Source organism: Typopeltis vanoorti, chromosome 4 (genome assembly GCF_054136105.1).
Source record: "Typopeltis vanoorti isolate ZY-2024b chromosome 4, IOZ_Tvanoo_1.0, whole genome shotgun sequence".
NCBI classification, from domain to species: Eukaryota; Metazoa; Arthropoda; class Arachnida; order Uropygi; family Thelyphonidae; genus Typopeltis; species Typopeltis vanoorti.
This window is the reverse complement of record NC_143552.1, coordinates 17745786-17763435: the sequence shown is the minus strand read 5'-3', so window position 1 is coordinate 17763435 and position 17650 is coordinate 17745786. Positions and strand designations below refer to the sequence as shown.

Here is a 17650-nt window from a genome sequence, read left to right as displayed (position 1 = left end):
TCCTGCCTTTGTTTTAAATGGTTCTGAGAGGGTATTTCCATGGCTTACTTTAATTTCAAAATCTTCATACATTTTTTAAATTAATCTTATTTTTTCTGGGAGTACATAATTTTTAAGTAATTTCCATAGGGAAGATCTGTTTATACTGTCAAAAGCTTGTTCAAAATCGATAAAATTTAAATATAAGCTTGCCTGCCATTCCAATGAGTGTTTGATGATAATTATAATTCGTAAAGTAGCAATGTGATCGGTGCATGTTGGCTCTAAATCCTGCCTACCATTGTGCATTGTTTGTGAAAACACTTTCTCACATAATAAAAGACATCATCTTAATAGATGATTCTCTGAAGACCACCCTCTGCCAACAACCAGAATCATCCTCAACAGATTTCCTAACAGCCATTCTCCAATTTTCTATTTCTATTTTGATTCTTTCTAGTTAGTATCCTTGTTAGTATTTTACTTCAAACACTCAGCAATGTTATACCTCTCCAATTTTTGCATTCAGATAGGTTCCCTTTTTTGGGTAATTTAACCAGTAATCCAGTATTCCATTCCATAGGCGACTCTTCTTTCTGTCATATCTCATTTATTAAGGGATGTAATATCTCTGCTATAAGTTTTCGATTTGCTTTTAGTATATCGTCTGGTATGTTGTCTGCTCCCAGTGCTTTATCTGTTTTGATCTTAGTTATTGCTTTTGTAATTTTTATTCTTGTTATTTTGTTCAAATTTATATCTAATAATGCATTTTGTTTATTTAATTCTAGGCTCTGGTCACCCTCAGTCATTTCTTGAAATTTCTCTGAGAAGAATTCCACCCATCTATTTATCTGTTCTTTTTCATTTAATAATAGTTTCCCTTCTTTAATGTATATAGGATCTATCCATTTGTTTCTTTTCCAACTTAATTTCCTTGTAATATCGTACAACTTTCTAGTATCATTTATATATGCAGCATCCTCTGCTTCTTGTGCTAGATTCTCTATGTATTTTCTTTTATCATTTCTTGTGCTTCTTTTTATTTCTTTGTTAATTGCTCTATATCTTTCTGCTTGTTCTTGTTCAACATTTTCAACAATCTGTAACAGTTTCTCTTTTATTCAATCTTTCTCTCCTTTGTTTTTAATTTGGTGTTTTCTAAAATCCATTCCTTGTCTGTATTAGTTCGAAATCCCAATATCTTTTCTGATGTGCTTATTAGTATGTCTGTAATCTTAGTCCATTCTACCTCTAAGTTATCTCCTTCTCTTTTTTTCGAGTTTATTCCATCTATCATGTAGAGTTGTTATAAATTTATTTCTAATCTCTTTGTTTTTGAGTTTTTCAATTCTAAACCTCTTCCTGTTGTGCACTATTTGTTTGATTTTAAATTTCTTTTTATTTCTTTGTTAATTGCTCTATATCTTTCTGCTTGTTCTTGTTCAACATTTTCAACAATCTGTAACAGTTTCTCTTTTATTCAATCTTTCTCTCCTTTGTTTTTAATTTGGTGTTTTCTAAAATCCATTCCTTGTCTGTATTAGTTCGAAATCCCAATATCTTTTCTGATGTGCTTATTAGTATGTCTGTAATCTTAGTCCATTCTACCTCTAAGTTATCTCCTTCTCTTTTTTTCGAGTTTATTCCATCTATCATGTAGAGTTGTTATAAATTTATTTCTAATCTCTTTGTTTTTGAGTTTTTCAATTCTAAACCTCTTCCTGTTGTGCACTATTTGTTTGATTTTAAATATTTTCACTTTCATGGTAGCAGTTAGGAGAAAGTGATCTGAATATGCCTCGGCTCCTCTTTTAACTCTGACATCCAGGAGTGATTTCCTCCAATTCGTTAATATAAGTACATGATCTATTTGGTTCTTTGTCTTTCAATGTGGTACTATCCATGTCCACTTGTGTATTTTTTTTATGTTGGAAGAGATTCCCTCCTATTACAAGCTGATTGAACATACAAAAGTCTATAAATAACTCTCCATTTTCATTTATTTCTCATTCTGCATACTTTCCCATAACAGTTTCTTTATTAGTGTTATCATTTCCAACCTTAGCATTAAAGTCTCCAAGTATAAGTTGCATATCTTTTTTATTTGTTGTTTCTATACTTCTCTGTAGCATGTTATAAAAATTATCCTTTTCTTCCTGGATCGCATTATTTGTTAGTGCATATATAGCAGTTATTGTGATGTTCTGCCAGCTTGGTATGTCTTCCCAGTTTCGAACAGGTTCTAACATTTCAACATCCCAGTCTAAGCTTGTCTTTTGGTAAGGTGTCTGTCACTTTCTTCCGCACCTCTGCTTCCCCAGAGGTGCCTCGTGTTCGTGGCAGTTCGTGTTCTATTTTCTTCATCCGGTATCACATTTTGGAAGGTTTCAGTTTGCATAGCAAAGATTTTTTTCTGAGACTGGGTTGCAAGCCCTGCGCTCAACCCTCCCAATTTATCCGGAATTGGGACCTGCATGTCAAATTTTCACTAAGCATGGCCTGGTTAATATACAGTACAATGAAGTTTTATTATGTAAAAATTTAACTAAAAACATCCTGAAGTCTGGTTTCAACAAAGAAGGAATAAATGACTTTTTTTATTATTTATTTTTCGTATAGTTTAGGCCAATTTTGCCGCCCCCAAAAATGTGCCGCCCAGTGCAAATGCACGTTTTGCACCGTCAGCAAAGCCAGCCCTGCTTCTGTCTGGCTACGATACGTCGATGATGTGTTCTCTATTTGGCCACATGACTCAGACACATTAGACTCCTTCCTCCTCCATCTCAACAGACAGCATACCAGAATCCAGTTCACTATATAAATAGAAAATAATAATAGCCTGCCTTTTCTAGATATTCTAATTAAATGTCTTCCTAATGGTACCCATTCTTTCTCAGTTTAGAGAAAATTCACCCACATAGGTAGATACATACATACAGACTCAAACTTTTCCATCACCCCTCCCCCTTTTAACAACATGGTATTATCAGAACCCTTGTTAATAGAGCTTCCAATATCTGAACGGCTTCACCAGACTTTCCTGTCCAATAACACCTCATTGACCGCGTGAAGGTTGTAATTTGTAAACCTCGTCTACATTTATCCAGATCTGTTACGCAAATGGACAATCATAAATGGAATATCTGATCGTTTCTATAGCACCACATACTTGGCAGATGGGTTCGATTGCTTTTTTTGTGTTTCTATTGAACTGATATTTTCCCACAGCCGATTCTCCAAGACAGATCTTGTCAAAATGGATAACAATGTACCTTAGCCAGATTTTCGAAGAAAAGATTCCCGTTAGCTCTTAGATCAGGCGGTTGGTGGTGATGATGGTCAAAAATTATCCGGTTTCTGTTTTTCTTCCACAGTGATTATGTTGATACCTCCATATGAGATTTGTTTTATCATTGTACAGATATTCTGGTAATAGTCTGACATGGTTTCAGCGTGAGGCCCTTTATAGTTTTGGAACACAAAAAGAAGGCAGCGAAAAACCTAACAGATATTGCATAACGTATTTACTTGCATGATCACACGACAAGATGTTATTATTCGGATAGCATTTTTCATATGACGATATAGTAATGCTGGCAGTCTTGTACTGCCTTTATTTACTGAATGATAAAGGTACTGTAGGTCCACTTCTTGATGTTTATAGTTCCAGGAGGGTAATAATGGATTATGTAATGCTTTTTCTTCGGTTTCTGTAATATCAGTAATCTGAATTATGTGTGATAATGAAGGCAATGCAAAGAGTTTAATAATTGTCGTTCGTGCAGCAAATGAGCGTTGCCCTATGCTTCATTCTTTTAAGGACGTTTTCGTTTTCTGTATAAGACTGACCATCGATAGACGTGGCACATCCTAAAAGGGTATTCCCAGAATATCAATAAAGTCCCATAGGTTGGCCGCTAACGTTCCATTTTCCGATAATAAGTAATTTTGTCTTTGAATGGTTGACATCCAGTCCTCTAATCTCCCAAATCCATGTAGGATGCAGAAAAGGGTAGCGATAGAATTATTCTATTTCAATGTGCAAACTAAATAATCAGCATAGGCAACTACTTTGTACTCAATTGGTGTTGCTGGTAAAGAAATTCCTTTTATTTCAATAGCGTTGTTGATTATCAAAGGTCCCACTGGTAATGCGAAGTGGGCAGTCTTGCCGAACTCCCTTATCTAACGTTATAAGATCTGAACATATGCCATTAATTAGGAGTGTGTTGTCTCCCATAAATATTTTAATAAGTTGCCATAAAGTCGCATCTTCTCCTGTAAGTTCCAGAACGTTGAATAAAAATCAATGTCATACACAACGAAAGGCTTTCTTCAGATATATTGAGACTTTCCAAATTATTTTGTGCCAAGAAACAGACATTTCTTTACCAGGAAAGCCGTATATTTCCATGCTGGTAATTACACGAAGTATAGATATCTTGAGTCTGTTATTTATGATCCGTGCTAATAATTTAGACTCAACATTAGTTAACGAGATTGGATGCCCAATTTCCTGTGATTGTGAGATCGCGTCCTCTTTTTTTTTTTTTTTGTATAAATACAGTATAACTTCTACAGAATTCCAAAGGCATATCCGTCTGCAAGATCCTACAATTAAAAAAGAGTCAATAGTTACGGTGACACAAACGTCCACGTTGACTTGAAGAATTCTACTGTAAGGCCATCAAGTCTGGGCACTTTCCTATTCTTACACTCTTTAATAGATTGTTTGAGGTCTGATTACGCTATTTTAGCATCATGTAGCAAGTGAAATGCAATGGCAACGATGGAACATTTAGTACTCTAGGTTGTAAAGAAATCACTTTGTCTGTGAAAGCTTCTTTAAAATACTTGGAAAATGCTTCTAAAATTCCGCTACACTTTCTACTATGTTCCCGTCTCAGATAGTTCACTCTAGGTATAGGCAAGCAGGTTTTCCTCAGAAAAGCTTGGGTTTTAAACTTCTGAGATATGAAGAGGAAAAAAAAACTGACCATAGAACTCACACTATCCGAATCACATACATGTCTGTTAGCGCTTAGGAATATGAGATGGCAGCAGTTGCCTGCCATAGTCTGGCCCTGAAAGTTAATTCATTGAAAGTCTTGAAACAAAGGTGTGTCGAGGATTTATTTATAATTTTAACACATATTCAGGTTTTATTTCTTGGTATTATGCCCATGCTCTTGCATGACTGCTAACTTCCTCAGTGCAAGAGCTGAATAAGAAAGAAAGACTTGTAAATTCGATCTAGTCACTGAATAAACAAATTTTTTTCTAGACCTTTTTTAACAGATTTCTTAAGAGAATTCAATATCTGATGCAAATGAGTTTCTCTCCCTCCTTCTGTTTGTCTATCTTTCCTCGAAGAACTGTTTTATTCCTTCTACTCTGAACATCATCATCATCATCATTAGCCATTGTCGATTCACTGCTGGATGAAGGCCTTTCCAAGATTACTCCAAAATATCTGTCCATGGCTCTCCTTTTCCATATCACTCCTGCAAATCTGATGATATCATCAATCCTCCATGATTTAGGTCGGCGTCGTGGTCGTTTTTCCTCTCGTGGAATCCAATCCAATATTTCTTTTGTCCCTCGTTGATCTTGTCTTTGAGCAATATGCCCAGCCCACTGCCACTTCAGATGTTTCATTCTTCCTATGATGTCAGAGACTTTGGTTCGATTTCTTATCCATGTATTCCTTTTGTGATCCAATCTTGTGACACCAAGCATCCTTCTTTCCATACTAAATTGTGTAGTTGTTAATTTTTGAATTTCCTTTGCAACTCTGAACATAACTATAATTAATCAGTGGAATGAAACAATTACTACTACTACTACTACTCATCGCCAAGGAGTCCAAGGAAGGCAGGAAGGCAGTCTATTCTATTTCGCTAAATACGATCCTAGTAATACAGTAAATGCATGCAAAATTTGTTTCAATCCATTACATATTATAATAACATAAAATTAGATATTATAAATAAATAAGCGCATAATAGATACTTACAAACATACTTATTTACAAATAAATAAGAACTTAAATAAGACCCATATTAGACAGGAATAATCGGCCTCGCATACTCCCCATACAGGAATAAAAGGCGTTAGCTGATTTTTAGCCGATACGACTCATGTGGTAACGTTACCTGCATCATAATACTATACCGCCAGAAGAAAGTGCATTATAAATTGCATTCTAGTCGCCGACCAGAGGAACGTATTTCTGAGGAACGCAGTTTTTCTGCCGGTTCGGTGTTAGTCAATACTTTATTATTATTATTATTATTATTATTATTATTATTATTATTATTATTATTATTATTATATTATATTATATTATATTATATTATATTATATTATATTATATTATATTATATTATATTATATTATATTATATTATATTATATTATTATTATGGATACTTACAGAAGTATCCATAACTAATGACGAAGCGACTGCTTTCCAAATTCCAGGCTTCCAACAACATAGATCATGCCGCCAAACAAGAAGAGGGGGGGTGGAATACTAATATTTATGAAACAAAAATTAATAGCAAAAGAAATGGCCTATCAGTTTGAGCATGCTGAAACCCTCTGCCTCGAAATCATTAATACCACCAATAGACAGCATCCCAAAATACTAAATGCTATTTACAGGCCACCAAACCTAAACATGATAAAATTCTTACACGAACTCAATTGCTGGCTTTCAAGCCAAGAAATATGCTCAACCGAACACCTAATGATAATTGGCGACATAAACATAAATATTGCAAATGAAAACCAGAACAACACTGTACAATACCTAGACACACTATCCATGTACAATCTAATACCAACAATAACATCATGTACTAGAGAAGAAATATTCGGAAATATTATCACTGCCTCCTGTCTAGACCATATAAACGTCCGAGCATCACCAAATAGTTACACTGCATCAGTCATAAAGTGCAAAGTAGCAGACCATTACTTCACCGCTCTAAACCTGCACACCAAGACAATACCCATGCAATGTCCCACAGAAGAAAAACGACAGAAAACAATAATAGACGAAGAAATAGTCAACCACGAAATAAGAAAAACAGACTGGGAACACCTGGCATCAGATTCAGCAGATATCCTATACAACAACATTAAACTCACACTGAGGAAATATATAAGAAAGCTACAAAGAAAGTCCGAATTCGTTTAAAAACAACACAAAATCCTTGGATAACACAAAACTTAATCCTAGAAATACACAGAAAGGACGCTTTATGGAAAGAATTAAAGCGATATCCAAATAACACAACTTTAAAAACTGAATATAAGATAATAAGGAATCGCCTTACAACACAAATCAGAAATGCAAAAAGAAGCTACTACAGAGACAAACTAACCTCCGCACAAAACAACATGAAACAAACCTGGCATCTGATTAATGAGATGCTAGATTCTGTTCCCAACACCACTGCCCCCGAAACCATAAAACACAGCTTCATGAAAGACGCAAAACCTATCCAACAACTAGCAAATGACTTTAACCAATACTTTGCAGACTCCATCCAAGAACTTCACAGAAAAATTTCTCCAATCACAAAACGAGACCCTCCACTTGGACCGCGATCAAAACAGACATTATGGTTCCCAACCATAAAAGAAGCAGAACTTCTCTCAGCAATACATGAAATCAAACCAAACAAAGGCCCAGGAATAGATGGTATCAGACCTAAAGATATAAAGCAACATGCAACTAGTTTAAGCCCTATCCTACTAAAACTAATAAATAAAATATTTAAAACAGGACAGATACCAAGTATGCTAAAGACCGCCATAATTACACCTATATACAAACAAGGAAAAAGAAATTTAATCAGCAATTACAGACCCATAGCAACATTACCAATTATCAATCAAATTATGGAGCGGATCATACTGAAGAAACTCACAGCATACACTGAGATCTTTAATATTATCCCCAAAACACAATATGGTTTTCAGAAAAATAAGGGAACAACATCTCTCTTGGAAGACTTTACAGACGTAATTAATATCGCCTTAGACAAAAACAAAATAGCCATGGTAGTCTTTATAGATCTAACCAAAGCATTCTAAGCTACACTTACCAAAGATACACTTACACATCAAACCTTGTTAGAAAAGCTGAGGCATGTTGGAATAGACGGGCCTCTTCACAGGTGGTTTACAAACTACCTCCAAAATAGAAAGCATATCACACGTATCGGATCAAACCGAAGCAGAGAGCTACCAGTAACCTGTGGAGTGCCACAGGGAGCTGTACTCTCCCCAACTCTATTCAACACTTACACGCACGATATTAATCAGTTACCACTCAAAGGTAAGATAGTCCAGTACGCAGACGATACAGCAATAATATCCATCCATAATAACGCAAGCATAGCCCAAACAAATATGCAACATGATATAAATCTGATCATAAACTGGCTCACGAAAAACTCCATACACCTAAACTCAGAAAAGACAAAATTAATGATATTCAGAAATCCACTGACTCGACCAGTTGATAACAAATATATAACCATCCAACATCCATTTTCCAACATAAAAAACACACAGAACAGAAAAACCACTACAATCACTCAGGTTGAAACGATACGATACCTTGGAATTTACCTCGATGCAGATATGAACTGGAATAGCCATATAAAACATCTACACAACAAACTCCGAACAATAAGTGGCAAACTCTACAGATTAAAAGACATGGTTCCCACACGCCTAAAAACACTAATATACAAAGCACTATGCCAAAATATACTAAGGTACGCTATAACAACGTATGCTTTCTGTGCACCCTACAAATTAAATAGATTAATGTCGCTACAGTACAAAATGACAAAACTCATCTTTTGGGAACAAAGAGAAAATCACGACCTTATAAACATTGCAATGGCAGAACACAAAATACTGACAGCAAAACATTTATGTCACTATGCAGCCTTGCTAAAACATTATTTCGATGCCAACTACAGGACAGTTAGAAATACATACCTTATAACAAGACCTCAGACTACTAATTATATCACATATAAATACAATAATCACTACGGAAAGGCCACGCGAAACTTCTACATCCCAGACATGACAAACAAATTACCTTTTGAATACAGAAACCTTACAAACTACAATAGCCTGAAAAGAGCTCTAAGGATATACTATGAACAAGAAACACGCACCCAAAATACCATACAAACTTAATGAAACGCAATATATTCGCTCAGGCTTCCAGTTCAGCGACGCATCAGTAAATTCCAATTTATTGTGTGTGTGTGTGTGGGAGGGGTGCGCGTGTGTGTGTGCGTGCGTGCGTGAGTGTGTGAGTGCGCGCGCGCACTCACACACTCAATCATGGATTCCGTAGCATCGTAACACAGCAAAAAAAAAAAAAACAATAGATAATAACCAACAGGTGTCATCCTCAGATAAGCTTACATTTAAGCTTCGAGGATGAAAGGAAAAAAAAAATAGTTCTCATCCAAGATGTATCATATGTAACCAAATGCATGTAATGTACGTATCACAAGAAAACCAATGTATGTATTACATATAAACCAATGTACGTAATGTAAATATCACATGTAAACAAATGTAAGTAATGTATCATATGTAAACAAATGTAAGTAATGTATCATATGTAAACAAATGAATGTAATGTATATAATATTGTAACAAATGTATGTAATGTATATAATAACTGTAACAAATGTATGCAATGTAAAAAAAAATTATTTTAAAAGTAAATAATTTATTATTTTAAATAATAAATAATTGTGAAAATAAGGACACATAATATTCAGATTGCATATGTGTAAATACTGTGGTATAATCTCACCTTTTCAAATTTGAAAAAAAAAAAAAAATAGTAAACCACAACATGTAATATTATACAACTTATGTAACTCTGAACAATATAATTGTAAATTATTATTATGACTGTTATATAAAAAAAAACTGTTATCATCATTACTATTTAAATCTCATTATATGTAGCACAAAGTGCTGAACCTTGTAAAATAATATACTGAATAGATGATCCTTGTACATATGTAATTATGTATGTACATTGTACATTGTACATATGTACATATTTGAAAGAACAATAAAAAAATTATTATTATTAAAAAAAATTATTATTATTATTATTATTATTCGTGACACCTCCAAGGAGTCCGAAGACTCATTGCGGGAGGACACCTACAACTGTCTCAACCACTACACCGAACCTCTACTACGAATCATCTCAATCAACGCCATCTACCGCCCACCTCCACCACAACTGGAATTCTATCTGTAAATTATGTGTGTTCTGAAGAGCCGATTTGTCTATATGCGGGATGAAAAACCCGAGTTTCCGGGAGAAAAAACCCTGCTACCTCCGTATGAGATCGGCTAACTCACCTTCGATTGAAATCGTCCAGATAAAGATTCCTCCCGTCGCGGAGAGAATCGAACTTAGGCCAATCGAAGGGCGCAATGTACCGTTATTCTTCCAATTGCTAAAATAATATTTTTTTCCTTGGAACGCTGTTTTTCAAGCTGACTTCTCACAAAAAACAATCGTACAACTGATATTTCAAACAAGAATGGGAGTGTTGGGGTTTAGGAATAGGAGATGTCAGCAATTGTTGGCTGCTTTCAGTTGCTTCTCAGCCTTTCATATTATCGATTGAATTTGGCTCCAATTTGACGTTGACTGCTATGGGTCGCGATTGGCTTTCTTTACTAAATCGTTACAGCTCAAAGGCGTTAATGAATTCATTAATTTATATTTTTTTAACTTTGAAAATGTAACTATAAAACTCATATACCAATAATATAACACGTTATGACTAGATATACGAGACGGCGATAAGTGTCTGCAGGATTCACTCGTGTAAATTTGTTAATTTTTATCTGTTTTATTATTTTGTTTTTCATTAGAAAATTTGAGTTTTATAGTATATTAAAGTAGATTTTTTGTGTTTTTAGAGTATTTAGTGTCTTTATAACAAACTTTTATTGTAATATTTTAATATTAAAACCACGATACCGGCCAAAACGTCTATAGACGTCAAGTTTATCATGGATGCGAAGTGCATATTAAAATTGTAATACCATTGAAATATATGATGGATACGAAGCGTATGAGGATGCGTATTTGATCCATAATGGCCGGTGAGGTGATTAAATATAGGTGTAAAATGGCACCAAAAATGCAGAATAAATGAAAGGCAAAAAGAACAGCGAAGTAGTGAACAAGAAGGTATTCTCCAGAGAAGATATCAAAGAAGATATTGAAAATAATTTAACCTCCGAAATCGCTAGGCTAAAGTAGATAATTAGACAGACGAAGAGAAAACTATAGAAAGTCGAGCGGCGTTTAGAGGAACACAAGGAGAATAAAAAAAGTTCAGCAGCAAAATGGAAAAGAAAGCATGGAATTACGTAAGTTAGTGCGTAATGACAAAAATTTGGTAAGTAAAGTTGATTATAGGTAGGGTGACCTATCGTAAAACATGACATTGATGAGCGGATTATGACGTCAAGTTTTTCCGTTGCAAAAAGTTAAAATATAACGCAAGCAATTTCAAAACAGAAACGAAAAGTAAACGAGATGGCAATTATAGTAGGCGATAACGACTTAACTAGTGATAAGTTCAGTATGAGAGAGGACATGAAAGAGTTGTTGAAAGTGGCAAGAGTAAAGAGTGAGAAAGTGAAAAAGTCAGTATTTTGCATTGATATGATAAAAATGAATTAAGAAGAATGGCTATGATGGTAAACGATTCGATGCGTAAGCTGTGTAGAAGGAATTGAGGTGAGTTTTAGGATGTGTGGAGTGAGTTTGAGGAAAGATTGTATTTGTATAAGAGAGACACCTACATTTGAATGTTTTTGGCATCAGGAGTCTTGAAAAATTATTAATTGATATAAGACCTAACACAGAGAGTCAGGGAAACTAATTCTGATGGAAGGAATAGTAGGAAACTGTGGTAAGAGCGACAATGTTGGTAACTGTGTTAATGAAAACGGTTATTATTATGGAAATAATTATGAATAGAACGATTCTGTGTTCGTCCGATTCGGAACTATTAAGCATGTGTAACAATGTCTGCATAAGTAAGGAACTAGATAAGAACAGAGATCTGTAATTTGTCGAAATCTGTCATGCAGATCACAGATAAGTGTATGCAAAAGAGCACGCAGGTAATTTATTATAACTGTACACGAATGCTAGGACTATCAGAAACAAAGAAGTAGAGTTTGGTGAATTGGTCAAAATACTGGGACATCATGTTGTAGGTATTTGTGAGACTTCGATATAAAAAGCAGACGTACTAACTGACATCAAGTGCAAAGAGTACAGTGTTTTTAGGAAGGAGAGGAGAGCATATGCTGCTAATGATATCAAATGTCTTGAATCTGGTCAGAGTTTAGACCTATGACTGTAATACTAGTAACAATTTTTCATGTGGTAGTGAGTTTGAAGCCATTTCGTGTGAGGTGGAGTCTAACAAGATTAAATACACAGTGGGGGTGTTGTTAAAGACCTAGTGGATCAGTTGCTGGTGACGAAGAAATACATAACGAAATAAATACGATGGGTGCGTAAAGAGTTATCATAATGGGGGACTTCATTATCCAAACATTTATTGAGTAGCTATGAAATCGAATTAGAAGAATGAATACGAATTTATTGAGCTGCTGCCAGACAACTTCCTCAAGCAGTATGCGACAGAAGGAACTCGTGATAAAAGAGTGTTAAATCTGATTATAGTGTCAGAAGGAGGGGTGGTTCCAGTTAAAAATGGACCTATTTGGCCTATGGTTGGTGACAGCGATCATGCAGTACTCACTTGGGAAGTGGCCAAGTTAATGAATATTCCATTCAGAAAAGGTTGCATGTTGAACTACAAAGCAGGAAATTATGACCACCTGAGTTCTGTGCTTTGGTTTCAATTATTGGATGGGAAAGATATCGACATTGCATGGGAAGTGTTTAAAATAGTTAAACGATGCGATATCAAAATATGTCCCTAGAGTTCGAAGAATAAATAGAGTAGGATTGAAATTGATGTGTAATCTTATTAAGCAAGAGATTAGTAAGAAAATTATGATATGGAAGGAATTTTGTGTGCATAAGGATGATCACAGTTATGATCTTTATATGCAGTAGGCCAGAAAAGACCCAGGTGTTGTCTAGAAACTAAGTCCAAGTATGAAAAGAAACTGTCTCTGCAAGCTAAAGACAACTCGCAAGTGTTTTATCAATATGCAAGTAAAAGAAAAATGAATATGAAAAATATATTTACTGAATGTAAAATGTATGTTAGGTGACTGATGCAGAAGTGATTGTTGAACAAATGAGCAGTCATTTTGCTAAAAGGTATCAACCTGGTATATGCAAGATTAAACTCAGTATCCTTTCACCACATGAGGAAACTCATGTAGATGAAGAGGAAGTTCTAGGGCTGTTGCACAAATTGAATAACAATTTTGCAATAGGAACTGATGAGATATCAGCATGGATGCTAAAAGCGTGTGCAGCTGAACTGGCTATTCCCTAGACCAGGCTACATAATTTGAGTCTCAGAACAGAGAAGACCCTACATGAGCGTTGCAAGGATCTATGGTAATGCCATTGCACAAGGCCTGTGCAAGGATCGATGTATCCGACTATTGACCAATTAGCATCTCAGGAGTGGCAGTGGTGAAGATTTTGGAAAGGTTGGTCAGAGCTCGCATTCAGAAATGGGTTGAAAGAGAATCTCTACTTTGCAACGAACATCATAGGTTTACTAAGGGTAGGTTATATTTTAGCAACTTGTTCACTTCTATAATAACGTTGCCACCGAGTTAGACAAGAGGAATGGATACACCATGATACTTTTGGATTTTGCTAAGGCTTTTGACAGAATACAGCATGATAGACTGTTGCATAAATTGGAGAAAATATGGGTTTGGATTAGAATATTATGGATAAGAGGATGGCTGACGGACAGATATCAAAATGTGGTATTTAAATCTGGCGAGTCTACCAGATTTAAAGTAACCAGTGGTGTGCCTCTAGGATCAGTCCTTGGTCCATTGTTATTCACTCTGTACACTAATGATCATGGGAAGAATTTGGCATGTGATATACACAGCCTATTTGCTGATGATGCAAAGATAGGTAGGGTAACCAGTGGTGGTGCTGATAGGCAGTATTTGCGGAATGATTTGAATATGCTTGAACTGTGGGAACGTGAAAATGGCTGTCATTTCCGTTTTAATAAATGTAAAGTCATTCAGTTTGGTGTGATGAAATATTGAATGTTGTATTATATTATTGGGATTATGCTAGAAGAAACTGATGAGGCCACGGATCATGAAGTTTTAGTAGACAGAAAGTTCAAGGGCCATATATCAAAAATTGTAAATACAAATCAGAGAATAATGGAAATTCTGAAACGAATCTTGACATGTAACGATAAGGAAGTCATTTTGTCTTTTTACAAGATCTTATCTTTGACTATAGCATGCAGGTCTGATCTCCTGATTAGTCTCATAGGGTAGTGCGTGATTGGAATGGATTAGCGTTGGAGGTTGTGTGTGAAAGTAACGTGAATGAATTCAAGAACAGATATGACAGCTGGTACTAATAGTATAATCTCCCTCGATTTGTTCCGGACTCCCTGGAGCTCTCTAATAATAATAATAATAATAATAATAATAATAATAATAATAATAATAATAATAATAATAATTTCTTCAACTTTCATCTCCGAGTTCGAGTCTTGTCGCCGACTGGAGGAACTTTTTCTAAGCGCCTTTCTTCCACCAGTTCCCGAGTAAGTCGATCTATGGCACGGGCAAACGGGGTATTTTTTATCCCTGAAACTCGGGTTTTTCATCCCGTAAACTCAAGAAAATCGACCATAAAACCCACATTATTTCAGACAGTAACATATCCTGTTAGGGTTAGGTGCCAAGAGATGGCAGCACTTGTTTGCCGGTCTCTTCGTCGGCGGTTGAGTATAATTAGTGATAGACATGGACCAACTATCTCTGATTGGCTCCCAGTGGAGACGTATAGTGTTTAAAGGCCTCGCCTACTTCCTATACTGGAATAAAAAGGTTTTAACTTATTATTATTTCAAACAAGGATGATTCTGGATGCCCCTTGGTTTATTAGTAACTCCCAGATCCATTGAGAAGTCAGCATCCCTTACATCTCCTCCTTTCTCCTAGATCTAGCTGAGAAGTTCTTTACCAAGACAAGTAACCACACAAACCCGCTGGTTAAGGATGCTTCGGAATATAATGAAGCAGAAAGCTACAAATATAAAAGGCCCAAGTCAATCTCATGTCCAGCTGAACACAGCTAATTTCACTGCCTTCACTGGGCGAGCTTATAGCTCATAAACACTTCATTTGAAGTTCTTCTTTTACAGACAAAGGGGAATATGAAAAGCATTTTTGCTTCACCCAACTCGCACGAAACGTTATTCGTTATTATTATTTCAACTTTCATGTAACATGCAAGCAGATGATACATTCAAATGCATGGTGAAAAGCAGAGATTGGGAATCCTGCCGGTTTGCAAAAGTTATGAGGGCAGCATACTTCCTTTAGGAATGAAGCGGTGTTAGAAGATTCATTTTTTAAAAAAATTTTGGGTTACATTGGTTTTTACGCATTTAATATGAATTTAAGCGTCAACTTAAATTCACATTAAATGCGCACGCACACACACGCGCTGGAAATAAAAAAAAAAAAAACTATATAAAACTGAAATGTTCTGGTTTTATAAGTAACAGAAATCTGCTACCGCTTTTTATTTCTCAAAGAGAGTAGGAGAGGCCATTCAGTCTTACCTACCTTTCTGAAGAATGACCTGCAGATTGTGAGAAGCAATTTTCACAAAATCGCAACCCTGGATTTCTCAACACCATAGCAAATTTATGGATTAGTCTTATTCTTTTCTGAAATAGTCTAATTAAGTTTACTTAGACTTATAATATTTTAACTCTATTTAAGAAACTCAGTATTATTATGCATTAACAGCGATTTATGGAAACACAAAATTGAAAATGTAATTTGACTATTCATCTCTTTTATTGTACAAGGAGGACTGACCTCTTGTGCTAGGAAATAGAAGCGTTTCTTTTTATTATTGTTATTATAGCAACGTTAAGATATTTAAGTTGTTACTAAATGTTTACTTGTTAATAAAATTTGAGGAAAAAAAAAAGGATTCTCTCGTGTTCTACTGTGACATGTCAGAAACTGCCAAACATCTATCTTATTTATCCTTACGTTCAACTATTTAATAGAAAACCGGTCTAGGAGATCTTAGCACTTAAAGTGATTTAGCTAAGCCATCTGATAGGTAATTGCAATGACCAATCATAGCGAACAGCGGCGATCTTGCACTTTTTTGGGAAAATGTAAACTGAGAGGGTGTTGGAAAAGGGGAATGAATGTTGTACTTTTCGTAGTACTTTAAGACGCTAGTTCTAAAAACAAAAGACTGGTGGTTGTTTTTAAAAGAGTAGTAAAGAAACATACTCTTATGTAATTTTATCATTCAAATAAATTGAAACGAGAGCCGTGGATAATGCAAAAAAAAAAAACCCTGATGGTGTTTTTGATATCGTTTTCACTTAATTTTATTTATTTGGACATTTCGGCGTAGTGTTCTCGGACCATTAAAATAGGTAGGGTTCTTTGAAGATATATAGTCCGATCAGCAAAATTGGCAGCAATGATGTTAGGGTATGGCAAATATCCCATAGTAACGTATTCTTATTGATATTCATAATATATTATAGCGTTTGTTTAAATTTTTTGTACACCAAAAGCAAAGCGTTTTGTTTTCAGAATTTTAGACCGACATGTTGATGTCGTCACTTAAGTTCGAAATGAACTTATTTCTCAGTAATCCGTGTATTTATTTATTTTTGATAAGGTATTCGGGAATTCTTAACAATACATAAAATAGTAGTGACCTATACAATTATCTTAAATTCACAAAAAAACTGTAAGATCAGTTACTAATTTGAAGCTTTACGTATTGATTGCAGAATTGTTATTGTTACTCTTTTATAATGCAGTGAAAGTTTGGACTTCTGGAATGTAGTAAATTTGGTAATGAGTGAGCACCTTAAATTAGTTATTTCAAATTCTCTGCACATATGTTGAGCTTTACTCATCAAAAGTTATAATATTCGATGGTTTTGAGTTAACGGAACTAAAAATGAATTGAGAGTGCATGTCATTGATAATTAAAGGGCATGCGAATAGTTTCTCATTTCCATATATGTAGTTAATAAACAGCATTGCCTTATTCAGTTATTAATAAAATAAGAGGATCGATATTCCGGTAATCCCTGAAATATTGAATACAATCGAATGATTTTGTGTATACACTGCTGAACCCATGTAAACTGCTCCTAAGAAATTGATCTTCCATAAATTGCATCAATGAAGCTGTTTTCCTAATTGATGCCTCACTCACTCCTTACTGTTACAAATTATGATCTCTGAACCGTAAGTTTCACAGAGCTAAAAATATAATTTTAATAGCCAGCAAAGGTTGGCCGATTGGTACAGCCTCTGCTACTAATGGCTCACGCAAAAAGTTAAACAAGTTTGAGCGCGGTTAGTGGTTGGAA

General features: G+C 35.0%; 1 protein-coding gene across 1 annotated transcript in view; it reads left to right on the top strand.

Moving 5' to 3' along the window:
• Positions 1-17190: 17190 nt before the first annotated feature.
• The window catches only part of LOC150107132 (uncharacterized), a 57097-nt gene continuing 56637 nt past the window's right edge, over positions 17191-17650 (top strand). The window contains exon 1 of the mRNA XM_090391016.1: positions 17191-17525. Coding sequence (XP_090247142.1) covers positions 17512-17525 — 14 coding nt within the window. The 5' untranslated portion in view covers positions 17191-17511. The remainder of the gene's footprint in view (positions 17526-17650) is intronic.